The following is a 26548-nucleotide window of genomic DNA, read 5'->3' on the forward strand; positions in this document are numbered from 1 at the left end:
CTCAATAGAGGCCTTTGACCTTTTTTAGGAAAGAAATGTGTTCTTGTAGACATGCATTAGCCTTGAAATTTTAGATACAAAGATATAATTTATTCCCCAGTTGAAGTTTCTGGTCCAGGAGAGTTTTTGGATTGGTGTTCTTTGTGAATGTAAAAAAAGAAGTTTTCCCTAATTGAAGTTTCTGATCTGGAAGAATTTCTGGGCTGACAATTTTCAAGAATAGTGTTAAACCAGAAAAAATGACGTTTTTCTCCTAATCATCATCACAGAATTCAGTTTGAATGCCACTTCAGATGGGAACTAGTTCACCTGATTTTACCTTGCATACTAAATTGCTTGGGCACTTAAGTCCTCTATCTGAGAAATGTGAACAGTATATTACAGGGTAGGACATTTGACCATCTGTCTGCCTTACACACCTGAACATGTTACAATATATGTGAAGGTAGGAATGAACATTCAGAAAACTTCTTACCAAATGACGATTATGCAGAATCAACAAACTGACTTTCTTTCTTATCTACTTCTTACAAGGTTGCAGTAAAAATGTGAAATCATTTTCCTCAATGCTTATCTGCTTTAGTGTTCCAACCCCCTCAGTGCTAATAAACCTTTACATTACATTTCAATCATCTGCCACTGATTTTTTCCTTGATAGTCAAACTCCTTTATTGTCTTACTCAATTAGTTGCACACTAATGCTTATTTGTTCCCTCTGCCAGCTCACTGCTGCCTCCTCCTTGCCACTACTGCCACCCCATCATCCCAAATTCTACATCTTCTGCAGGCCTCAATCATCTTCCCATGGATGTAATCCCTTATAGTCCCTCTTCCCAAAGACCCTTGTTTCTGCCCTCAAACAGGTTGATTATTCGCAAAGCATCCTTAAACTGCTGCCACTTGGTGCAGTTCTTGGTGCAGTTCATACTATCCAGCACCAAAGAATCGCACTTTCAGGATGGTTGATACGTAACAAAGGTGATGGTTGAGTTTATCGATCAAACTTGAAGTCCACATTGTGTGCTCACTAGAGTAGCATGGGGTTTACACCAAAGCTCCAATGAACTTTTGTCCTTGTGGGTGTGTGCATAAGAAAGAAACAATGGTTCAAGCAAAGGAAGAGGAGGTTTTTTCTTGCATTATTGTGCATGCCTTCCATAGACAGTTAAAATGGATTAAAATATGAAAAAGGAAATCATCATGCACATATTAGCTAGAAGATTACTAAAAGTCAAAAATAGACTCTGAATGATTTTAGTGACACTAAAAAAATTTGTTATGTAGAAGATATGATAGAAACTATAAGATGCAACAGCAGATTTCAGCCATAGAATGTGAAAAGTAAATATTTTGCTACTATAAACCCTAATTTACAATAGAAATTAGGGTTTATTAGCCACCTTGGATCCGGTGCTAAAAAAATTGAAGGTTCATTACTTGATATCAATAGCTAGAATTAAAGGAATTGCCAATGATTTCAAGAATCCAACCATCACAATTGAATTCAGGGTTAGATTTGACCATCCAAGGATCAATTGAAGACCAATCCCTAGGTGAATGAAGGGGCAAACTGATAAGAAGACTTGCTGGTCATTCATGACAACAAAGGCATTGAAAAGTGAAGGATATTGGAGCAATCTCAATGTACTTCATGCAATTGCAATACAAGTTAAAGAAATCCTACAAGAGGCATCAGTTTTTGTGCCCAATTGGGTGTCCAGTGTCCAAGAGTAAGTGGTAACATTTATATTTCAGTTTATGTGAATTTTGCGCTTATTGTGATTAGTGCTTAATCATATCATTACCACTGTTTCATGGAAGGAAGCTTGGTTTCATGGTTTCAAAAGGCATTGGAAAGCAAAGGATATTAAAGCAATCTCAATGTACTTCACCAAATTGCAAAATACAAGTTAAAGAAATACTGCAAGGGGCATCAATTTTTGGGGCCAATAGATGTCCAGTGTCCAAGATTACGTAATAACATTTATAATTCAGTTTGTGAACTTTGCACTTGTTGTAATTAGTGCTTGATCAGGTCATTACCACCCCTTTTGGGGAAAGAAAGGGTGCTTGATCAAGTCATATGAGCCCTTGGTTCATATGCAAGCTGGTATGGCCCCTGGTTCCATGAAGTTTCTAGAAGATTCTAAAACATTCTAGATATATATATATCATCGCTTATGTCATCGTTGATGTCAACAGGCCATGTGTCAAAATGCCTATCATGCCATGTGTGGATGTGCATGTCATGCCATGTGGCATCCTCTTGTAACAACACGTGTTCCCCTTAACTGCCCTAAACTATAGTATAAATAGGGATCATGGGCTACAAGCCCTTCAGTCTTGCCAACACCAATTGTGAGGCTCCTACGAGGTAAGTCCTCTTCTAGTTCTTGTCTTGTTCTAGTCTTGTTTTGGAATCAAGCCACGCTCTTGTGAGCATTCTCTTGTAATTGAGTTAGCTCGCGAACTCAAAGAAATGCAAAATACCTTCAGCTCAAGCTGGAGCAAAGTGAAATGCACCAATGTGCATGGTAGATGAGCTGAAGTAGAAAGAAATGCAAAATGCCCACTATGGGAGTCAAGGATGACAACAAAGTGAAATGCACCAACACACTAAGATAAGCTGAAGGTATGCCAAAACAAGAAGAAATACAAAATGCCCACCAAGAGCGGAGCAGAGGGTGAGCTGAAACAGAAAAAAATGGAAAAATGCCCCAAGGGAGGAGCTAAGGGTGATCTTGAGCATAAAGAAATGCAAAATAATTGCTAAGAGAAGAGTTAAAGGCAAGCTAGAGAAAAATAAAATAAACCAATGCCTGTTGAAAATGAGCCAAAGATGAGCTAGAGTGAAGAGAAATCCAAAATACCTTTAATGCCAGTTAGAGCGAATTGAAATGTAGCCAATGTGCGTTGTAGGTCAGACAAAGTGAAGAGAAGTGTAAAATGCCCACTGATAGAGCCAAGGGTGAGCTGGAGATAAGCAAAATGCACCAATGCACACAAAAGGTAATTTCAAGGTAAGCCAGAGTGGAAAGAAATGCAAAATGCCCACTACAGGAGAAACCAAGTCAAGCTACAGCAGAGAGAAATGCCAAATGCGCTAAGGAAGGAGGGAGGTGGAGTAGAGAGAAATGAAAAATACCTGTTGAGGGAGGAAGTAAGAGCAAGCCAAAGTGGAATGAAATGTGCCAATGCATGTTGAAGATGAGCCGAAAGTGACCTGGAGCAAAGCAAAAGCAAAATTCCCCTAACAAGACGTGAAGCACTAAGGGTTAGCCAGAGTGGAGAGGTTGCAAAATGCCCTCAGCATGAATTGGAGCGCGAAATGAAATGTACCAATGCACATTGAGGGTGACCCAAAGGTGATCCATAGCAGAAAGAGATGCAAACTGCCCATTGAGGGGGAACTAAGGGTGAGCTAGAGCGGAGTGAAATGAGACGATGTGTGTTGAGGATGTGTCGAAGGTAAGCTGAAGTGGAGAAAAATGCAAAATGCCTAAAGAGGGAGAAGCTAAAGGCAAGTTGGAGAGGAGTGAAATACATTAGCATGCGCTGAGGGTGAGCTACAGATGCCGATCCCTTTACTTTCCTCTGGTTGTTCTCTATGTAAGAACATGACTCATTCTTTTCCTATTTTTCTTTGGCTATTTTCTACCTGAGAATTTCTCTTTCTTTTCCTATTTTTCTCTGGCTATTTTCTACCCATGTTGACCACACTCATTTCTTGATCTTATAAGGTTTGTTCCTCCAAGGGCTTGGGAGAACTAGAGCTCCCCTTTAGTGGTACTGTCTACACCTGTTGCATCCAGCCACCTGCAGATGACTCTAGCCCATTAAAATTATCCCTTTGATATCTGGTATTATCTACACCATGTTGCAACCAGCCACTTGCTGATATGGAAGTCAAAAATGTATCCTTCATATCAAAGAGACATTCGTCTTCTTCTTGGGTGGTTTCCACTATGGGTACTAGGGTGGGTTGAGCCACTGGATTCCTTCATTACCTTGCTCCAAAGAAAGCTGAGTTGAGCCACTGGATTCCTTCAGCACCTTGCTCCAAAGAAAGCTCTTTCTGTCTATCTTCAAGATGTACCCAAAGTTGTTCAGATTCACAAACGTGCAAGGCTTTTACCATTCATGCCCACAGTCTGCCAATAAAATGAAGGCTGCTACTAGAGATCCTGTTGTCTACAACAGGGCTGATTTGCACGCACCTGAAGAAGAATCAATTTGGCTCTTTGGCATGCACAATCAAGAGGAAATTTGAAAATTAGAGTTGCTGATTGCAGAGAATAGCAAGTTGTTCCAGAATTGTGAGGGATTGAGCCTCAATTTGCTGGAATTGAAGGGGATTTCAGTTGACAAAACTTGGAGTGATTTTGAGTTCTCAGTCTGGTCGTCTTCTCAATGTCAGAGATTTGGCCTATCCTAGTTGTAAATCAACTTCTGGTATTAATGTGAAAAGAAATACCACAAGGGGCACCATGGTTTTGGAGCCAATCAATGTCAGTTCTTCACTTTCCTTGAAGGCAATCTAGCCCAAAGTATTAAGTGTTGAATTTTCAACTTTTCATTTATTTTATGCATTAATTGCTTGCTGTAATCAGTTGTAAATCTGGGTTCCACCATCCTTCTCTTAAAAAGAAGGCCAGTTTCAGGCTAATCCAAGATTGGTGAATGTGAGGTGATCTTTCCCTAGCTTTGATTTCAGAAAGCATGGATCATCTGCAATAGGGGACGTGAAAGCAAGATGAAGCTCAACTGCCCCATGTGACAACTGCCACACCATCAGCATTGGGCTGCCTATGCACGTTGCCGTGGTGCATCAGCAGTCCACCAATCTGCCAATATCCTCAACTTCTCTATCCATTGCATGGAATCACCAGCACATCCAACTGGATCAGATCAATCCTGACTGCAACTACAGTGATCAGAATCATCAACGCAGATCTAGACCCTCTTAACATTTTTATTCTTATTGAGATTTGGGGCTGATAGCAACCCTCAAAATCCGCCAATGTGTTAATTCCACTCCATGGGTTCTCTGTTAGACATCTAATACTCAACTCCACAATGCAGCTACAATCTGAGAGAAGATTTACATAGTTCTCTCTTTTTTCTGGTAAATGAACTTGATTGAAAAGATATCAGATGGCATACCTATATGCAAGATCTGACCCAAAGAACTGAAGTCCAATCAGTGAATAGAAAAAGAGCATAATAAGTGCAAGTAACATCACATCTTCAAGTGGCTCCATACTTCTTTGGAGAGCTTCAAAGATTGCCTAGCACAAGTCAAAGACTTCATGTTATCAACTGAAAATATCAAACCCTACATGTACTATTCCAAAACAAGAAAAATATCCATTCTAAAATGCAACATTAGTAATGTTTCAATCATTTCCTCTCTCAAAAACGCTTGTGTGCTTTTCCTAGATACTATAGTTTGTCACTGGAATTTTCACCCTTAAAAACCCAGTATCTAGAAAAGCCTTCACAGAGATAGAACCCAAATCTGGTTTGGAAACCCTAGGTAAATGGAAAACCCGGATTTGGGAAGGTGGAACGTTACCGTGGCTTTTGGGATGAGCTGCAAAATATCCCATTGACGACAAATAATCATGACTGACAACATGCACAGCTATTTGAAGTGTGAAAAGTAGATCATGACCTACATGAAAGCTATGGAAGGCCAATTATGGTCATGTCCATCACTTATAAACTTACTGCACTGGGAAATAATTGAGAACATAGCAAACATGCCCAATCTTCTTATTATGCAGATTAATTTGGCAAAGCATTTGATACTTATGTGCCAGAATTTCATATCTAAAACTATGATGAAACTTGGCTTGGTTTCAAGCTAAATCTTAAGATTTTTTAGTTGTATCCAGATTCCAGATGCAAGTTAATGCACAATTGGCAAGGAGCTTTTATCATCATGGAAATAGACTTGTTTTGTGTACAATGTTATTCACTCAATTCCTTTGTATATGTTATTGCTATCCCAATGTCTTTATATCCTCAAAGCCATGAATCCAACAGTTTCAAATGAGTTCCAATTGCCTAGTGGTAAAACAACTGAATGTTTGAGCATATACTGATGATTATATCTTCATGCCAAACAATAATCCATGGTATTCTAGAGTACTCATTGACAAACTGACTTTATTCGAAGTGGAAGCATGTCATATTGCAATTTTTCAAATACAAAGGCAAAGCCAAAGAGTGAGACCTTGACCGTGGAAAATCTCTAGCCTGTTCACATGGTTCTGCACTCTTCCTGGCTGTGTTTACCACTGCAAGAACAAGAGTCAACCTGCGTTTATCATTCAGCAGGCTGCAGTAGTTGCCTACTACTGACGCATTGGGGTTAACTATAGATGTAGTACCAAATGATATCTCTGGATTCTTGCTTTTTTGTCTTCACATAACTATCATGATCATCATCATCATTCAATGCATCACCATTAGATGCATACCAACTGGTCATCTCATAAAAAATAACATCCCTGCTCACTCTGAACTCACCTATGACAGGGTTATAACAGCAATACTATTTCTGCTCTAAAGAGTATCCAATGAAAATAAAATTTTCAGTCTTTGAATCAAACTTCATAGTTTCAACTATGTTTTATGCTAAATTAATGCTTTTCTATGGTTGAAAGTCAGAACAATTGAGAAACATCAACTATGGAGGTATCCAATGGGTTTCTAGCAACAATTCTAGATAGTTTTTCAGATTTATATCATGTTTATGCTAGTTGGAAATTTTCAGCAAGGTTTGGGGCATGTGGCATGGTTAAACAACAATGGCTAATGTTGTGACTGCAATGCTTAATGGAAATCCCGATGCAATATGCTTTTTCTTTGGCACAATGCAGTGCAATCGAGGACGACTATAGGGATTTCAAGGGGGAGGTCTATCATAGGGATGTGAAATTTTAAGATGCTTTAATCTTGCAAATAACATTGGATTAAATTATTAATCAAATGTGCAAGGTTGTTTAGCACATGTGATGCACATGGCAATTATTTCATGGTAGCAGGCCAAGGACCCTGAGGATGCAATGGATGTCGGATTAGGGTACTAGGTGATACCCCGTGTCAGATTTGGGCCTAGACTAATTTATTGGCCACTAATGTCAATGACATTAGAGACTAAGCATTAATTAATTATTTAATGTTGGTCTAAGGGCTAATAACTGCTCAGGGATAGTTGAAAGACGAATTGCCCTAGCCAATTTAATTATTGGCTAGTGAAATTAATTTTTTATGGATTATAATAATTATTAAATTAAATTTCAAAATTAATATTCTGAAAATTAATTTAATAATCTGGATAGTGCTGAAAAATGGGATCAGAAGGTTGCTACTAGACAAAACTTGCCTATGCAAGTGGGGAAAACATTTTTAGGGGTTGGTGGAAGTCTATTCTAGCCATTGTGAGAGAGGAGAAGATTGTTAGAGAGCAAGGAGAGGCTGCTAATGTGATTTGCAACCACTAAGGATTAGTTCTACAGCATGAGACAACAGTTTGGAGCCCTCCAGAAGCACATGACAATAGCCTAAGGTCATTTTGGTGTACATGACAACATATAGGATGGGGCAGCAGTCTTTCTCATGGTCCTAAGCTATAGGTGACAGCTTCCATGGCTATTACAACAAGGCAGCAACAGTTTTTCAATGTTCTCATTATGAAACTCTAAAATTTCTCTCTCTACAGCATTCTCTCTCATCCCTCAACCTTCTCTCAAGTTATCTTAGTATTTTCTAGTAGTTTGAGCCATCAAAAAAGAGATTTTGGTCAATCTCTATTGTAAACCCTAATTTACAGCAAAAATTAGGATTTTGACAACCGCCTCGGAATGTGTGCTCAAAATTGAGGGCCTAGGACTTGAATTCCAACAGCTGAAATTGAGGAATTTCAAGGAGATTCAAGAGGCCAACCAGCAATATTAGATTTAGCGTTGAATTTGTCTTTCAAGGAGTAGGGTGAAGGCCAAACCAAGGCACAAATTGGTTTGGAGACTTGCTAGTTAGTTTTGACAGCAAGAGGCACTTGGATTAGTAGAGGAAATCAGAGGATCTTAGTTGTACTCCTTCCATTTGTAATATAAGATAAAGAAATACCGCAAAGGGCGCCAATTTTGGGGCCAATAGTCCAAGATTAAAGTGGTAAAGTGTGTATTTTTAGTTTATATGAATTTTATGCTTGCTGTAATTAGTACTACATCATGTTATTTACCACCCTATCCAAGGAGGAAGGTTGGTTTCAATGTTCTTATTACTTAGCATCCCACCCCACCTTTCCATTTCTCCATAAATCCTCCTTTTCTAACTACTCTTTCACCCGCATATGCCACCTCTTCCGTACCACCCTCCACAAGACCAAGGGCCCCTTGTAATCCCTTTGACCACCCCATATTGTGCTATAGGTGTGGATAATATAGACATTATCAAAGTAGATGCACCCTCCTAGAAAGAACACCCCATGAGTGCAATTACTCCACCTTTTTTAAAAAGTCCAAAGTGGTTCCAATGCTTTTGCAAGTCTCGATAGACCAATGGGTGGTCAACAAGGACCCTTTGACCAATACCTTAGCCTCTTTGGGGTGACCCTTTGGGCTCCCAAGTTAAGATAACCATCACATCTAAAGTCTTGGTCAGTCGCTAGCATTTACCCTTGGCCCAATGCTCTGGATACTTTGGGGTGGTATGGTTCGGGATATTATAGGTTGAGTTGTGCTTGCAGTCCCTTTCTAGTTCAATTTTTGGTGTAAGAGGGGGCATTAAACTAAATAAGATGTATTGTACATTAAATCTTCATTAACTCATTAAAACAATGCCAAAACTCAAAGACTACCAATGTTTCTATGTCCCATAAGCAAACACCTCAACTTTGGGAGAATCCATTTCTATAAATAGAAGGCTATCCATCCACTCAGTTCATCCCTTGTTTTGCAGGTTATCCCAATTCTTCCCAGCCTCCATCTATCAAGCACCTCATTCAACCTATTGCCATAGCCTTCTCTAGTTATTTCGCCCTTTAGCCTGGCCACTCCTACAAGCTACATTTTGCCCAACTTGTTGAGGCCATCATCACCTATAGCATGTTATTTTTGCATTTTCAGTACTTTTCTTCATCAGCCTTTGCTTCACCTAGTGGTTAGAGTACTCAAGATTCGTCTTCAATCAACAACACACATTGACATCTCCCTCAGCCCACTCCCATGAGAATCATTGGCTATTGGACAGCTCTCCCCTTGAGCATCTTGTACTTTCTTTTAGTCGTTTTCAGCATTCATTCATTCACTTTAGAGTTCTATTTCTTCTCTATTTGTACTTTTGCATTTTGCATTTGTGTTTGGATTCAATCATGCTTGTGCACTCGATGTTTCTTCTACAAACCCTAGCATATTTCCACATTCCTTGTGGTTTTGACACCATATATGATTCATTCTTTTAAGTGATGTCTTAGTTTTGATGGCTGGAAATTTCACCATGCATTTTGGTACTAGCATTGTTTAAAAATAGCAGGTAATGTTGTTTGACTATCATGCTGTGTGCCTTTTTTGATTAAGTACTTTTGCTTTTGTCACATTGCAGTGCAATTAGGGATGACTGCAAGAATTTTCAAGGGGGAGGTCTTGTCAAAAGTAAATACAGCAATGGAAGCATAAACAAATGCTGAAATAAACTGGAACACAAGACAGAAGAGAAAGAGAAAAGGCAGAAGAACACTACAAAGAAAAAAACTCAGAAGTATTCTCAAAAAATGGAATCCATATATCAAACACAAGTCAATCACGTACAACAGGAAATCACTAGCTATGTGGGCATTGGCACCGGCTTCCTCTCTCCAACAAAACCTAAGGTGATAAATGATTGACTGAGAAGGGAGCCCATAATCTAAAGGCCAAAATAGTGCCATAAATGGCAACAGATCGGCCATCATTTAATGCTGGTCGACCAACATAAAATGCCTAAATAATCATCATAATGGCCACCATAAAATGCCTAGAAGACCTAGTAATGCTAGGCATAGCCCAAACTCACACATGAGCTAACTAGAATGCTAACACCCTCTCTCGATCATGGGTAATTTGATACAATACAATGATACAATGATAATGACTCATATTAGTCCACACAACAAAGACCACTAGAATCAGACCATGGATACCCAAGCAGTGGGTGATTAAGCCACCCCAAAGGTGCCTTGAAGAGAACCTAAGGGTTGATGTCAATCATACCAGAACCTAAAAATAGAGAAGAATCATAACAAATCTTTGTGTCTATCAACAATGTCTCACAGTAGCATATAAGGCCATCCTATCAAAAATGCCTCTGACCATACATGACCATGAAATCCCTGCCTTTGGCCAAGACCGTCAAAGTGTCTCCTCATGGGAGCTCCGACTAGAAGCCAATCCACTCTCTATCAATAACAACCCATCATGAACCTGGATGTCAATCCCAACTCTAGGATTTGAACCTACCAGACTTCAATCGATGCATCAGGGACATCCCTCTCTGGAACCTATGCATCTATATACCTGTATAGATGAGGCTAACCAGCCCCACCTCACCACCCTCTCACAGTCCCTCTCTAGCACTGGAGAGTTATGAGGGATGACCACATCACCTACACTAGAAAGCAAGAGGAACTCTCCCCCAATCTGAAGAAGATGAACCTTTCTCCGCCTTAGCCTTTGGCTTGGGCCGAATGATCCCAGTCTGAGTTTGAGAAAAAGGATGACTCAACGGAGGATTCCAGATCCTACTTCTCATCTTTTTCTCCTTCTTCTTCCTCGAAGCTGCTAATTCTTTGCAAACCTTGCGCAAATGTCTCCTCTTACCACAATGATAACGCTAGGCCTTCAACTTCATCCTGTCACCCCTCTCTGAAGCTGTAAAGGCCTCACCAGAGCCACCAGACAGTGATGAAAGCCTCCCTTGTAACCACAAAGATGTCTCATGCTTAAGCAACATCGAGCACATACGTAGAAAACTTACAATTGTCAATGATGTCTGAGCCCTCAAAGCATTGGCTACTTCATCAAACTTTGGAGGGAGCTTGTAGAGCACAATTCCCACAAGATGAGCCTCTAGAAGGGCAAATTGTATGTGTTGAAGTTTATCTTGTATCTATGTGACAAGAAGAATGATTGAATAGTATCCTTTGAATCAAACTTCATCTACTAGAGCTATCCATAAAGGATAATGGCATCATAGGTGAAGGAGCCTCATACAACATCTAAAGCTTTACGCAAATCTCAAACTTCTTTCGAGAATCGAGATACATTGAAGAAGAGCAGAATAAGCATGGGCATCATCAGTATCCCATGTGGGCGTAGCTTCTTCATAGTTTTCCTCATCAAAATCAGCTGAAAGAGTAGGATACTCACAAGCTCCAAACACAACATACCATAACAACATTTGCACAAACCATGCTTTCATAACAGCACTCCATGCTAGGTAATCACCGCCGTGTAATTTGCCATCAATAGAATAGCAAGGAGGAGCCATCTAGAGAGGATAGAAAGAGAAAAGGAAGGAAAGAAGAGGAGGAGAGAGAGAGTACACCCAAACCAACAGCATAGACTGTACTAAAACAGAGTTCAAATGCAGTGGATACAAGCTGATCACAAAAATACGATGCTGAAATCACAGAAATCTGCAAAAATTTAGCCAAAGGATGTCGCCTAGCACTCTACCAATCAGCAGATGCTAAAAACGCAAGTATGCTGAGCAAAAGACACCAGTCCTCAGCAATTCAGGAACTATCTGAGGTAGCACAGGGTAAGTAGACTAAAAATGTAGCTACGAAAGTACACAACACAGACTGGCAATGCATTAAATGCAGAAAACGCAAATCAATAGGGCTGTAAACAGCACAATTGGTTGTAGCAAGGGATCACCTAATTAGCAGAGGCCAGAGAAGGACCTGTAATCAGGATCCTGAAATCCAATACCATGTCAAAAGTGGATGCAGCAATGGAAGCATAAACAAATGCTGAAATAAACTGTTGAACACAAGACAGAAGAGAAAGAAAGAGAAAAGACAAAAGAACACTATGCATAGCCCAGACTCACACATGAGCTGACTAGACTGCTAACACGTCTCTCATAGGGACATGTATTTTTAATGCTTAGTGAGGGCTGAAATGATGAACGGGTTGCCTCTTACCCATCCAACCTCCAATCCTCACTAAGAGAACTAAAGAGGGGCACCACCTAGCCAAAGGGAGGATGGGCTAGGACATCCCTTTTCTCAAAGAGAATCAAGAGAACCAAGACACAAATTTAGAAGAGAGAATATATGTACTAGACACCATATTGGAATAGAAGAGAAAGAGATGAGAGGAGAGGAAGACAAGAGGAGAAGAGGTAAAGAAAGCTTGCCATTATGCTACATGGAATGAGAATATGAGAAGAGAGGGAGATAATAGGAGAAAAGGTAGAGGAAGCTTGCCATTATACTACATAATAAAAGAACTTACTCATAGCTTACCTCAAAGAGATGAGGATATTCTAGAGTGCTCTCATGGACTTGTCATTGTCATTCCTCCCTCCCTTCATTCTCCATGGGCTCTTTATATAGCCTCCATGAGGGATTAGATTAATCTAATCTTCTTGATTAACATAATCCTAGATGATGTATGGCATCTTTGAAAAAATGGAGAGTAGTGGATGGGACAAGTCCCCACCTTGGTCATCATGCAAGAAACCAAGGTGGTGGTAGACAAAATAGAGAAATGGAGCTAGATTACAAGATGTGGGTGCCCAAAGCACATTATTATAATATATTTATAATAAGGATAGAGTGGAAAGTTGGTATGGTGAAAGAGAGAAGCAAATTGCATGTAGCCAGCAGTCTGCGCCTTCGTAACTTCAAATCCGTGAGGAATTTGAAAAAAGTTTCTTCTGCAACTTTGTAGACCAGGTCGAAACCGATCGGCCATCGCGGGAATTTTCTTGAAATTCGCTTTTTCTTGGGAGTTATTGAGATTATAAAAAACGGCTTCCAAAAGCTGCTTTGACTTTAGTCCCCCATATATATATAAATACATATAAGCATGTGACAAAAGGGGTCCATGCTCGTAAGCTTTTGTGCAAGATCCAAGTGACACCATGATGTGGATATTGACTTGTGTGCTAGGGTGAGGTGTCCTCTAATGATGGTGATAGATTCTAAATCTTAGTGATGCAGACAGAGCCCATGTGTAGTTGGAGGCTAGTCCTTTGAAAAATCTATGCATTCACTCAACTCCTAGGTGTAATCCATTTTCATCTTCACTAAGATAACCATCCCTTTTACCCTTTACATTGGCATGCCTCCTAAGAACTTGTTCCCCCCATTTGCTAGAGTTATCATAATTGAGAAGCAATGTAGCATACCTAGTGCCTGAAGAGTAAACCCAAAGTGATATGGTAAGCTCTTGATAGGGGCTTTGGCCAAATTTTGTGGTAGTAATCCGGGTTGTAAAAAACCCGGATCACTTAGCTTTGGAACTATTATATTGTGCACATGTGAAATGCAAGTTACTTTTGAGGCATAGTGGCAATCCAAAACCCTAAGTTTGCAGTGGAGGACAATTGCAAAAGTTGTTATAAGTTATGTTGGATGGATGCTTGTGGGTACTTAGTGTTAGTTTTGGCCTAAAGCGTTAGATGGGCCCTTGAAATGACACATTGTGTCATGTGACCCAGGTGGAAATTAAACATTTAATGTTAGACTAAGGCTGAGTGAACGTTTAAAACAACTTTCAAGTTCAAAGGGCTTAGCACATTAAATATGGATGGGCAAAGGCCAATTAATGGGCAAGGACAATTAATGGACAGGAGGATAATTAATTTTCAGCCAATTACTAATTGTTGAAAACAAATTTTGGAGGCTGAGTTTTGGTTTGGAAGCTGTGCCACTTGTCAAAAGAGGAGAGAAACTTCCATGCAAGCTGCCTTAGGACTGTTTGGGGCTGTCTAAGGCTGGGAGAGGGCAGTTTTGCAACAGGCAACAGCATTCTAGAGGGAGTCCGGCCATCAGAGATCAGTCTTCTAGTAGGCGACAGCAGCAGAGGGATCCCAAGTTGCAAGCAACTGCTGTTGGAGAAGTTGGACAGTAGGAGACAGTAGGATCAAGACCCAGGACAGCAGGCAACAGCAGTTTGGGATCTTCCCAAGCTAAAATTGATCATCTCCTCTCTCCTCTTAATCTTCCTCAATTACTCTCAGCCATTCCTTGCAGTTTCAAGGTGGGACATGTATTTTTAATGCTTAGCTTTGGAACTATTATATTGTGCACATGTGAAATGCAAGTTACTTTTGAGGCATAGTGGCAATCCAAAACCCTAAGTTTGCAGTGGAGGACAATTGCAAAAGTTGTTATAAGTTATGTTGGATGGATGCTTGTGGGTACTTGGTGTTAGTTTTGGCCTAAAGCGTTAGATGGGCCCTTGAAATGACACATAGTGTCATGTGACCCAGGTGGAAATTAAACATTTAATGTTAGACTAAGGCTGAGTGAACATTTAAAACAACTTTCAAGTTCAAAGGGCTTAGCACATTAAATATGGACGGGCAAAGGCCAATTACTGGGCAAGGACAATTAATGGACAGGAGGATAATTAATTTTCAGCCAATTACCAATTGTTGAAAACAAATTGTGGAGGCTGAGTTTTGGTTTGGAAGCTGTGCCACTTGTCAAAAGAGGAGAGAAACTTCCAAGCAAGCTGCCTTAGGACTGTTTGGGGCTGTCTAAAGCGGGCAGAGGGCAGTTTTGCAACAGGCAACAGCATTCTAGAGGGAGTCCGGCCATCAGAGATCAGTCTTCCAGTAGGAGACAGCAGCAGAGGGATCCCAAGTTGCAAGCAACTGCTGTTGGAGAAGTTGGACAGTAGGAGACAGTAGGATCAAGACCCGGGACAGCAGGCAACAGCAGTTTGGGATCTTCCCAAGCTAAAATTGATCATCTCCTCTCTCCTCTTAATCTTCCTCAATTACTCTCAGCCATTCCTTGCAGTTCCAAGGTGGACAGCAATGTGTATGTTGTCAAAACCCCAATTTGCAACAGAAATTATGGTTTCTAAGCCATTAATCAAAGCCCAATGTTTAGAGTAGCAGCTGTAATTGAAACATTTACAGCTGATCTGAAAGGCAGTGCTCATCTACAATGAATTAGGCTCACGAGCAAGTGTTCAAGGACCGATTTGTGCCCAAACTGTAGCCAAATCAAGGGGCAAATCGATTCTTGATGCTGCTGGTCATTCGTGACAGCCCAGAGTGTTGGAATTTGTGGAGGGATCAACCAATATCTCTTGGTACTACAAGCTCAAGCAATAAAAGCGAAAGAAATACTACAAGGGGTGCCTGTTGTTGGGACCAGTCAAGTGTCTCTTGTCTAAGATTAATTGAGTAAAGTACTATTTACAGTTTTGTGAACTTAATGCTTGCTGTAATTTAAGTTAAATGAGGTCATTTACACCCTCTCCAAGAAGAAAGGCTGGTCTTACTCTCCTTTTAGAATATCCAGCACCTCATCTCGATCCTTGGGGAACACACTCTATCTTTTTATAGTGAATCATCCACTTGAATACAAGTTGAGCTCCCATCAATGCCAAATTGTCATTGGAAATTTCCTCATTTGAATCCCCCTATGCTATGGCTTTCTATATTTTGGAATATGAGAGATCAAATCGACAATTTCCTCTTATTGATTCAAGTAGACCACTAGTGAATTAACTCGACATTTCCTCTATTGATTCAAGTAGATCACTAGTAAATTAAGTAAAACTCAATTCATATCAAGGGAATCTATTATGACATTGCATTTCATTTTCAATATCGTATCTCATAGCTAAACTCTTGTAAGAGTTCAACTCATCCAAACTTACAACCCTTTAAACAGGCTTGATTAGCAAGTCAATTAATGCTTTTCTAATCAAACGCTATCATAACCTTAGTAGCATATAAATAATGCCACCATTTCTTTAAACCAGGAACAAAATCACACAAGTCCCTCTCATAAAGGGAGTAATGATGAACGTGATTGATATTCTTGCTTTCCAAGACTATTGTCTAGCTAGCTTGTATTATAATTCCTTGACATTGAAATGTGACTATGCAAATCATGTACCTTCTAGCTAGAATGCACCTAATCAGTATCTTGCATTTTAAAAGTAATCTTATATAAAAATTACATGGCACAGCGTACAGAATTTAAGCAAGGAATAGAAAGTAAGAGAAGAACAAAAACTTCTTCAATTCCAAACAAGCTTATACAAAGATCACTTTGTCCACCCATGTGCTTCCACTACGAAGCTAATCTTACGTAAAAAGTATATGGCACAACCTACAGCATTTGAGTAAGGAATAAAGAGTGCATAGAAAGTAAGAGAAAAACAGAAACTTCTTCAACTCCAAACAAGCTATTACAAAGATTACTTTTTCCACCCATGTGCTTCCATTATGAAACTTAGATGGTGATCTAGATAGATGATAGGTGAACATCTTAAGGCTAGCTAGAAAAACTTCAATTGGGTGAAAGATAGATTGATGATGGGTGTGGAGGGTGTGAAGAAATACCCTAACACAGAAACAAACACTAAAGCATACGACAAAGCATAAACTCAGAAGAACATAGTTAGGGTTAGGGTAACACAGGGACAATGAACATAGTGAATCTAAATGAATGAATGAATGAATAGAGAATATACAATGCTCATGCAACAAACAAACCATGCAAGAACGAAAATTGTACCCTGAACTCTCAAGTCTCAAGGACCAAGGCAGAGGTGCTGAGCAAGAGAGTATATCGTACTCCTGACAAAACCCGAAACGAAACAAAGGCAGCCTCCGAGAGTCAAACACCAAGAAATGCAGCCACAAAGACTAGATCTGATGTAGGCATACAATGGAAGAGAGAGAAAAACAGCAAACACAAATACCTGTGGAGTGTAGGCAGCCTGGGCAGCAGCAACAAGGGTCAAATGCAGCAAAGTTGGAGTGAAAAGTGCAAGGTGGCAGCTGATTGATGCAAATGCAGACTTTGAGGGCAGTCACCAGGTAGTAGGCTGCTGTAAACACAGGAAAACAGGCCCCCATGCTGAATCGTAGCCACCAGGAATGTAGGGAACAGCAGGCGATAGCTGGTGGAGGTGCAAACTGCGAGGAGGCGGCTGGAAATAGGCTCCAATCTGAGTAGAGAGCAAAGTTAGCTTCAGTTGAGATGTCCTCCGTGAATGGGATGTGGTTAGGGAAGCTAGAGGGCCAAAAACGTGCAAAAACGAGATTAAGGCTGAATGGAGGGCAGCCGGGCTATTTACAGAAAGTTTTGAGAGTCCATATCATGCACCATTTTAGGTATTTAATTAATTAATGCATTTTTGGGCTGTTAAGTGGCTAATTCAACATATAATGCTTATGTTAGCTCAACACACAAGGGTCTACCTTTTATATCCCAGAAAGGTGGTTAGGTTGGCCGAGAGACTAAAGGCCCTTAAAACATGTTTGATTAGCAAGCCACTTAATTCTTTTCTAATCAAACACTATCATAACCTTGGTACCATATAGATAATGCCACCATTTCTTTAAACCAAGAACACAAGCACATAATTCCGTCTCTCTCATAAAGAGAGTAATGATATGTGTGATTAATCTTCTTCCTTTCCAAGGCTATTGTCGAGCCATCTTGTATTATATCTCCCTAACATTGAAATGTGACTATGAAAATCATGTACCTTCAACTAGAATGCATCTAATCAATATCTCAGCTTTTAAGTGTAATCTTATGTAAAAATTACATGGCACAATGTACATAATTTGAGCAAGGAATAGAGAATACATAGAAAGTAAGAGGAGAACATAAACTTCTTTAATTCCAAACAAGTTGATATAAAGATGAAGATTAGATGGCGATCGAGATAGACAATAGGTGAATAGCTTAAGGCTAACTAGAACTCTGATTGGGTGAAAAACAGATTGATTATGGGTGTGGAGGGGTCTACCCTTTATAGCCGGGAAAGGCAATCAAGTCGGCCTCGCCAACATACTATATTATGAATCTTCCTTAGTCTTCCAGGAAATATTCTCGGAAATATTCCCTTTACCATCGCCCAATAGCATTGCCCCTAGATCCCTATCAAGGGAAGGGGGGGCACTAACCCCCTAACATCCCCTAGCCAAGGGCCACTTCTAGTACTTTCAAACCCCAAAATAGAGGTCCCTCACAACTCTCACACCCCACAACTCAATGCACTGTGCCTCAAGTTGCTACTAGCTTAACTACTCTATCTAACCCAAAGGTTTAAGGCTAGACCCACAAAGGTCACCTTTTTGCAATCCAACCACATAGACCTCATCTAACATATAAATCAAGACCCAACCAAGGCTTACACATGGCTTCTCCTCATGATAGGGGGTTTACAACTTTGAGCACCATGGATCATTGATGGTACCTTATGAAGGTGGGGCATTGAGCATATCTAACGTCTTCATCCCTCGCATGTCTAATTGTGAATATGGAAATTTCTATAGATTCCTACCAACAAGGGTTCTAGAGAGAGCCATGGCACAAAGAGTCCCTCATCTTTGACATAGTGTCCTAGACTCCTATAGAGCAGGTGGAAAGCAAACATTGGTATAGAGCCAATACACAACTACCTAAGTAATGTAACAAAGGATCACCTACTATCCACAATTGCCTCAAAGACCTCTTGTAAGTCCCTTTGCTAGTACATCTTCCCTAACCAATTACATTGGCCATGCATCACAACCCACAAGCAGAAATAAATTGAAGCTGCCACTAATTCCAGTGTCATCCTTCAGAAGAGGCACTTTCAGATTTCCATGATATTGGTCTCTATCAATGTGTAGGAAGGGCACGATCCTCTGCCTGTACCCACAAACATCTCTCCCCACTCTAGTATGTATGCAATACCCACGAGACAATCATAGGGCATAGCCCTTCTGTATTCACAGGCACACTCATGCAGCTCTGTTGGAACAAAAAGGGGACTAAGCTCCCAAGTCTTCCCGTGCAGCCTGCTCCATCATAGCATATCCTGGGTCAGCCCTTCCAAGACTCTTTGTCCATCTTTTGTACTGAAATGAAATCTCTCTCATCTCAAAAATAACCTAGCTGAATAGAGCAGGAACCAAACCGATGGGAACTTCACCACCCAACAGGGCCCCCTTAGATGGGCACATAACCATACCCACAAGGGTACTAGGATAGCAGCAATGATCTATTAACATGTCACAGCAAGACCTCAAGCCAAACAGGTCTTCCAAACTCTCACTGGACAGTCATGCCAGCATCCTGAGCCAATCACCAGCCTCTGCAATGCACATCACAGATCTGGCATGTTTGTTCTAAAGAGAAGGCTGCCTTTTTTGTTTTTGAAGGAAAAAAGGGGGCAGTATGTTGTCACTGGGGCAAAACTGTCATGTTTATGACTAGATCATGGCTAAGGCCGTATGCATGTGAGTTTTAAAAATAGAAACAATTGGCTGAAGGCCAGTAAAAACTCTTCTTGTTAAGGCTCACCAAGCCCCTGGAAATAAAACTGATTTAAAACTATTATTTTCAGAGGCTATTCAAGCATCTGAAAATAACAAACAACTAGTTTAGAAGGGAAATTTGTTGAAGTATGCTCTTCCTCCTAAAACATTCCTACTTATGTATGGCTTTGTCCTCAATCCTGTTTGGTCCTTTCCTTCTCCTTCACTTGCTTTGTTTAAGTCAAAAACTACATGCAATACTTAGCACAGCCTGTTTGTTTTCACATTTTTTATTGAGCTATGCTAAGTTATTGAGAAAGGAAGAAAGGCACTTAAGAAATTAGTATATTAACATGCATGTAAGGCACTGACAATATATCATATTTTGACTGACAGCAAACAATATGGAAGCCACAAGCAAGAAAAATAAAATGCTGAAAAAGACACTTACTAGCACATTGCTGAAGAACTCGATGTCACGCAACGTTAACAATGCTCGAAATAGGCGAAACACCAGGAGTCGGCAAAAATGGTCTTTTTTAAAGAAATAGCGAGCTATTAGGTGCGCCCTAGTAATCATGCAAATGCAAGCATTAAGCACTTTTCTATGTTCGCCAACAGCTAAGAGAGTGAATTGTTTCACATAGTTGTAGCCAATACATTTTCATCTTAATCTGACTGATGTTGGTATAACCCAGAGCCTTACCATGAGTCAAGCACACTCAAAAGATCAATCTTGTTATAAGATCCTCTCAAAAAAGTATGTGGTCCCTTGTATAACCCCAAGCATGCAATCCGGCCTATACACTCCAGGCTGTAGCAAATAGGAAAAGAAATTATATCCAATAATGATTCCGAAACTACTCGAAACAAATCTTGATGGTGTTGCCATGATCCTTTTCATCATAGTTGAAGTTTTGTTACTACAATCTTTACAAAACCACTCGTCAGGGTGGTAATACCAGATTGATACCTGAAAATGACTGTAAGAGTTAAGTCTAGAATATCCAACTGCTCCACACTTATACGTGCTTCCTTCCATGACCCCTTTTTGGAAGCTTTCAGCATAATGATGAGTACTTGCAGAAGTATCAAGACAAAAACAATATATTCTGTCTTTCTATGCACATTAAGGAAACATTGAAACGACTGTTATAAATGGAGCCTAAATAAAAGAATGTCTGAGATTGATGAAATTGTTTGAGACATGGATACTTATTGTAAAGTGTTTGAAATAAATAGATTCTGCCAGGACTGTATTTATCCCATTTGCCAAAAGCAAACCCATCTAGCTGACCACCAGGACCAACAGAGCTTTGCAAAGCTTGATTTCGCATAACCTTGTTTGTCAAGCACAAAGCAGAAGATTAGAATCTCCTACTTTTCATATCAAAGAACACATGAAAGAAAAGAAATCTTGCAAACATCAAAGAAATCTCAACAATGAATTCCAGGTTTCCCACAGACAATCAGTTTAAAATGAGCAATACGAAAAGCTGTACATCTGGACGTGTACTTCCAGACTACCTGCAGCAATTTTAGAGGGTCCAATTAAATATTATCTAAGGGACGTTTTCTGTGAAAGTCAGCTCTCAACTTGTCATGTCCATTCACCTCATGCCAGGAATTGTATACACTACAACTGTTGATTCTTCCTTTGTATTGAAGCTAAGAAAAAAGTCCAAGAGATTTGCATGTCAATGAGAAAAATTTTGTCGTCTGGAACCATCACCAACCACTTAGTTGCAGAAGGCCCAATAACAATCCCAATGAGGCCAATAGGACCATCCAAGAACGCAAGGTCCATAGATAAGGAGTAACAAAGGCATTGTACCTTTACATGGGATCAGTAGGACGAGAAGATACAGTTAAGAGGTCGCAAGTGGGAATGCAAGTCTGATCCAATTCATTTTGGCTGGAACAAGGATATTAGTCACCAACTCGCCTGCACAAAGTTTTATCTAGTAAATTCAAATGCTGAATGTATTTGACTTCCTTTAAGCAATGCTCTTATCGTGTACCCTCAGCGAGCCAAAATCTTTAGTAGAAAGCTGCTCAGCCATATAAGCATCCATTAAACCTTATTTTTCTCGATGATGGCAAGATCTATCAGAGACCTCTTCCATGCATGCAATGTTTATACAGCACTCGTGATTTTATTAAGGACAGGGCATGCTGGTGGAGAAACCAGTAGCCATCCTCTCTATAATTCTGAAATTTTGTACCGATCCTTACCAAGGCTATAATGGTTGTCTTTATCTCAAACAACTGCATCTTCATGGGATGTTTTGACTCTTCACTCTCAGTCACAACTATTAGCTTGTTCTTTTCTCTTGGTTTTGTCAGAGTCTTAACAAGTTCTTGCACCCTCTAAGCTACATGGCAACTGAAGCAGGACATTGATGATTTCTCTTTCAATGAGTGAAAACAAACACACTTTGGAGCTTCCCATTAATTTTCCTGAGTGGTTACAAAAATCCTTAGGAATCTTGCGAATTCTGCCTCAATGCTTACTCTACTAATATGTCCTCGGTCCACTTTTAAATCACTTGAATCAATATGTAAGGTAGGTGCTGAAAGCCAATGGGGAGTAGACATCTGGATGGAACACTTAGGCATCTGATTTACCACCGTAGCACACCGTGAGCCCTGATTATGAACATACCTTGAAACACTTCCATTGAATTACAAGTGACACCAAGCACACTAAGCCAGAAGGTGTTTGATCAATGTGGCCTGCAACTTGAGTGTGGTTTAGTGAAGCATCCCTAGTTTCCTGAAAGTCACTCACCAGATTCTTCTTGATCGATTGATAAGCTGTTTTCCATCTTTTGCGAGCAAGTAAAGTTGACTCTGAGAGGGGCGGTCCTTCCTTCTTTGGTGCCACAATACATACAGGTGGCAGTTTGAAAGAAGGTTCTTCTAAAGCTGAAATGTCAGGGGGATACTCTTCCTTAGCATAGATCGGTGGAAGTGAATCCTCCCACTGAGGATGCAATTCTGTGAATCCAGGCTCTGCCTCTGGGTCAACTTCTTTCCTGTGCATCAATCGACCATGACTTAGTCAGCCATAGAATGCAGAGGGTATGGAATTTGGTTCTCTTTCCTCTGTTCTTGTAAAGTTAAACTATATCTCAATTTTGCTATTTCATTTGGTTTTCTATTCAACGGCACTTCTATAGACTCCAAATTGAGCTTCACAAATTAATGGACAAGGCTGAAAGACGAGTTGTTTTTCTAGGGTTGAAAAGGTGATTCAAATTATTTTTCTGGTGAAAATGCTGGATTAACAAATTGAGATATTTACAAAGGGCCTTGGCCAACCAAGCGGACTCAAAGGCAAGTAAAAAACAATACATGAAACCAAAAGGCTACAAAAAGCACATGGCTACAAGAATGGAAGAAGGGGATCACGAATGGGGCACAACCAGGCTGGTGTGGATGATATTTTATCCATGGAGCAGCCACCTCTCAGAGGATCCCACCAGTCAAAACCATGGACCTAACTTGCCATAATAACAATCCTCAAACATGGCCCACATGACCATGGATACCCAAGGCAGAATCAAAAATAAATGCATTCTATGCCTACCTGATGTGTCAAAGACCAGTCCAATGCAGAAAATGAAAAACAAACTTTGTTTTCAGAGAAAGAAGATTCTATCTACAAACAACTCTCGGTAATGTAGATGCACACAGTAAAAACAAGGGTCAACAAAATCCCTGCTTATGGAAGGTATGAATACAAGGTTAACACAATATCCAATTCGGAAGCCTGTGATGCAGCCAAAGAATGACCTGACAACGTGCAGAGGAAGGCAAATACCTAGGCTCCTGTAATGCAATGAAAAATGACCTGAAACTGCAACAGGAGGAAAACGCTAGTAGCTACGTTCTGCCCTCTCTCTCTCTCTCTCTCTCTCTCTCTCTCTCTCTCTCTCTCTAGCCCCAAACCACATGAGGAAAAGACAAATACCTAGCTTCTGCTATTTTGGCCACAGCGCCAATGGCAGCGCCAACAAATTCCTTCGCTTTGAAGACGGAGAGACGCCTGCTGGAGCGCCGTTCTGGATCCACTGCGCTGCCGCGCCTCTCACGGTCCAGCAGGCTCGGCCTTCCATGGCTGCTTTCCGCCATATCTAGGCAGCCTTCTTCGCACGATGATAGGTGAGATCAGAGAGCGCGCTCGTCCACACCGCGATGGTGGATACTCCTGTAACAGTACTGGCCCTCCCGCTCACCACTACCACCGCCACCCTCACCCCCCCCCCACCCTTCCAACCATCTCTAGCTTCCCATGACAAACTAAGTCCCTTCACACACGTTCTCGTAGAACCATACAAATGGCAATTACCGAAGCACTAATTTATTAGGATATTTCCAAAATACACTAGAAAATATCCCTTTTTTTCCCAATTAATAGATCAGTCAAATAGTTAGTCTACACACAATGCTGGAGGCTGCAACAATTAGACCCGATGAATGAGTTAATCATTAGGATTACCATTGATTACTTATTATTATACGCTTGATTCATAATCAATTTAGTATTATAGTGACGTCAACTAATATTTTATTAATTAGTATATTCCAATTGACTAATAGTCGATTATTATGTAATCGACTATTAGATTATTATGTAATCGACTAATAGATTATGTTCGAACGACTATGCATCAATCAGTCAATAAGGCTGTGAGTTGAGCCAAAAGTATGAGTTGATATCCATGAGGTTTGACAACCGTCGTAAGTATAGTTATAGTAATATCACTACTATAGTGATTAATTAATTCACTTTCACTCTTCCATATCAAATGCTAGTGATCACCCTATGCAAAATTCTGAAATTTTTCTTATTGCTTTGATATTCCTAAACTTTCCACCAAGCCAAAATCTACCAAGACATTTTGTTTATTTTATCATCTAAGTATATTGATAATACTACTTGATGTAATATCAACATATTGCTTCACACGTGTGGTTGCAACATATAGCCCCCCTTCCTTTGCTATGTTATTGTACAACTCCAACAACTACTCACATAACGTCCTCCTTTTTCTTTTCTCTATGGTATTGTGCAAACATTATTTAATCACTAGTTAACAACATTACGATAAAGTTGATAGGTCAAGGTAATAATGCCAATAGCTAAACTATGTTAAGTTAATATTGCAATAATTACTTCAAGGAGTTTTGAACATGAAATTAATGAATTTTGCATTTAGAATTGATGGTGTTTGCTCATTCAATTCTATCTCATGATCATAGGGTCGACTTTAAGAAAGTTAGAATTTTCATAAGCATGACTATTACCAAGGTTAGCATCCACTTTCAAAACTATATTATATTGGAAACAATCGTTGGATATGGAATGGTAAGAGCAAGTAAAGAAAAGTAAAAAGAAGTATATATCCTTTTTGAAAGCATACGAGGGAATGGCAGCTTCCCACATCATTACAAAACTATGAAAAGACTTGTGCAAGCTCTTCAATATGCTACTTGTATAGCATTTTCATGTACTTACTTGTATTATTATGTATTTACGAAGTTATAAGCTAATTCTTGAGTAAAAAACTAATCAAATATCAAAATTATTTCATCTTAGACTGTTGTCTGAGTAACTTGCTTGGATGATGTTTTATAATCTACAAGGTACTCTTCATTAATAGAACATCTCGTATTGTATGACAAGTTTCTACCCAAATCTTATTAGTTTCAAAAACTTGTGAGTGTTATTCCTCAACTACTAGTATGATACCAGGACGCATATTCCATGGTGGATTCCGTGAGGTTTTTATTCCACGTGGATTTCGTGAGATTTTTTAGTGGATTCCGTAAAACTATATTTACTTGCCAATGCTCGTACACAAGGTGGATTTCTTGTGCGAGAAGTTAACGGGGACGCCTATCCTTTTCGGGCATCATATTAATTTGATGTGCACGTGGGTGATTCCACAGCAGGTGATTCTGCAAAATACATATCAAATTAATGAACGCTTATGAGTTTAAAGTGCGCACTCAAATTAAATTAAGGTTATGCTAGAATTTCAACCTATTTAATTATTTTGTAGGTGAAGACTGCTAGATATTCACTTTTGTGGGTTTTATCTTATTATTTTCTAACAATTGTAAATGCTTCAATTGATGTGTAGAGCAGGCGGCGGTGGCGTTGGGTAGCACCGAGTGATTGTGTGAATTCAAAATGCCTAGAATAATAATTATTTTTTATGGACGCATGCCTTATCACTAAAGGCGTGGCGCCAATATTTATTTAGACGTGCTTATTTATTAAAGCGCTTAACAAACATTTATTACTTTGTATGCGCATATGTGCTCAGAATACTATATTAGGAAATTTGGAAATTCCTAATATGGTTAATATTTGGCCACATTATCAAATCTTGTCCCCTCACTTGAAAGAGGAGTCTACCCTAACTACTATGTAGGTTGTCTCTCCAAGTCCCACTTTGAGGCATAGGTTAAGATTTAGCCACATGGCTAAATCTTACCCTTATTTGAAATTGGGACTTGGGAGATTCCCAAATTCTCTAATATGGTGTTTCGGTTAAATATTTCATTATTTGGTATTTGTATTTGGACACAACCCAACTTTTGGGACGTACAAATGTTTTACTCTTTATTTGGGCAAAAGCAAATACAAAAGCCAAAAGCATGCTAATTGTAAAGTGGCCTATTTTTTTAGCTTGGAGATTAATAAATCTATAAATACATGCCTTATGAAGCACTCACAGAAGGCATGGAGGGAGATTGCACCCAATTTGTCTTTTTATCTCATGTCATGCAAATTCTCTTTTAGCTTTTATGAAGAATTGTAGAGATCTTTGTTCTTGGGGACCTTTTTCGGCGTTCACTACGCGCACATATAGCACCCGATTTGCATACCAGTTGGCAATATCATCAACAACTTTACCTTTATTTGATAATGATGTGACAAGTGTAAGCAATCTATGTCCATAAATGATTTCAAAATGTGTTTTTTGAATAGCTGTGTGTGGTATATTATTGTATACAAATTGAAGTA

General features: G+C 39.7%; 1 protein-coding gene across 3 annotated transcripts in view; it reads right to left on the minus strand.

Moving 5' to 3' along the window:
* Nucleotides 1-23743, minus strand: part of LOC148032134 (uncharacterized) — a 306148-nt gene extending 282405 nt beyond the window's left edge. For all 3 annotated transcript variants that reach the window (XM_087682765.1, XM_087682766.1, XM_087682767.1), the window contains exons 1-8: nt 23483-23743; nt 22298-22544; nt 20722-20846; nt 20480-20626; nt 20213-20320; nt 19958-20075; nt 5164-5288; nt 320-419 (exon numbers count right to left, since the gene is read on the minus strand). In XM_087682765.1, coding sequence (XP_087538891.1) covers nt 320-419; nt 5164-5288; nt 19958-20075; nt 20213-20320; nt 20480-20626; nt 20722-20846; nt 22298-22544; nt 23483-23643 — 1131 coding nt within the window. In that variant the 5' untranslated portion in view covers nt 23644-23743. The remainder of the gene's footprint in view (nt 1-319; nt 420-5163; nt 5289-19957; nt 20076-20212; nt 20321-20479; nt 20627-20721; nt 20847-22297; nt 22545-23482) is intronic.
* Nucleotides 23744-26548: the final 2805 nt, after the last annotated feature.

This window comes from Lygodium microphyllum, chromosome 8, assembly GCF_053477565.2.
Source record: "Lygodium microphyllum isolate KBCC chromosome 8, Lygodium_microphyllum_v1.1.10, whole genome shotgun sequence".
Classification (NCBI taxonomy): Eukaryota; Viridiplantae; Streptophyta; class Polypodiopsida; order Schizaeales; family Lygodiaceae; genus Lygodium; species Lygodium microphyllum.